Here is a 743-nt window from a genome sequence, read left to right on the forward strand (position 1 = left end):
GCAGCAGCAGCAGCTGCTGCTGCTGCTGCTGCTTCGAATACTGCAGCAGCAGCAGCAGCAGCAGCAGCACCCCCGTATCTTGAACTCGGACAACAAGCTGCTGCTGCTGCTGCAGCAACTGCAGCAGCAGTAACACCCTTCCCCGCCCTGGCTCTGGGGCTCAGCCCGAGGGTCCCTGCACTGCCGCAGCAGCCAGGAGCAGCAGCAGCAGCAGCTGCTGCTGCTGCTGCTGCTGCAGCAGCAGCACAAGTCGATCCTCTGCAGCAACAGCAGCAGCAGCAGCAGGTGCAGCAGCTCTTCCTGCTGTTGGGCCCCACATACCCGGCTTCGATGGTGGGGTCTGTGTCCCTCACCTGCAGGCGTTGCCGCTAGGCAGCAGCAGCAGCAGCAGCAGCAGCAGCAGCAGCAACAGTAATACTACAGCTTCTCTTTTTGGGTCAGGAGACTCAAACACTGCAGCAGCAGCAGCAGCAGCAGCAGCAGCAGCAGCAGGTCTAGGGGGGTGTCTGCCTGGCTATAGCTCTGTGTGCATGGGTGGGGTTGTTGTTCCTTCAGACCTTGCGGTGTGTGGGGCCCCTACATCAGCAGCAGCAGCAGCAGCAGCAGCTGCTGCTGCTGCTGCTGCTGCAGATGTAGGGACGGGGGCCCCCTTGAAGTCAATGGGCCGTACAGGGGGGGGCCCCCCTCCTGTTGTTCCTGTTGGGGGCCCCTCATGTGTGGGGGCCCCCTCAGTTGCAGTGGGG

The 743-nt window shown here is 63.0% G+C and overlaps 1 protein-coding gene across 1 annotated transcript in view; it reads left to right on the top strand.

Moving 5' to 3' along the window:
• EMH_0067630 (uncharacterized protein) overlaps nt 1-743 on the top strand; it is a gene marked incomplete at both ends in the record, with an annotated part of 5,289 nt that overhangs the window by 111 nt on the left and 4,435 nt on the right. The window contains 2 exons of the mRNA XM_013498648.1: nt 1-285; nt 360-741. Coding sequence (XP_013354102.1) covers nt 1-285; nt 360-741 — 667 coding nt within the window. The remainder of the gene's footprint in view (nt 286-359; nt 742-743) is intronic.

This window comes from Eimeria mitis, genomic scaffold (genome assembly GCF_000499745.2).
Source record: "Eimeria mitis Houghton genomic scaffold, Emh_scaff3595, whole genome shotgun sequence".
Taxonomy (NCBI): Eukaryota; Apicomplexa; class Conoidasida; order Eucoccidiorida; family Eimeriidae; genus Eimeria; species Eimeria mitis.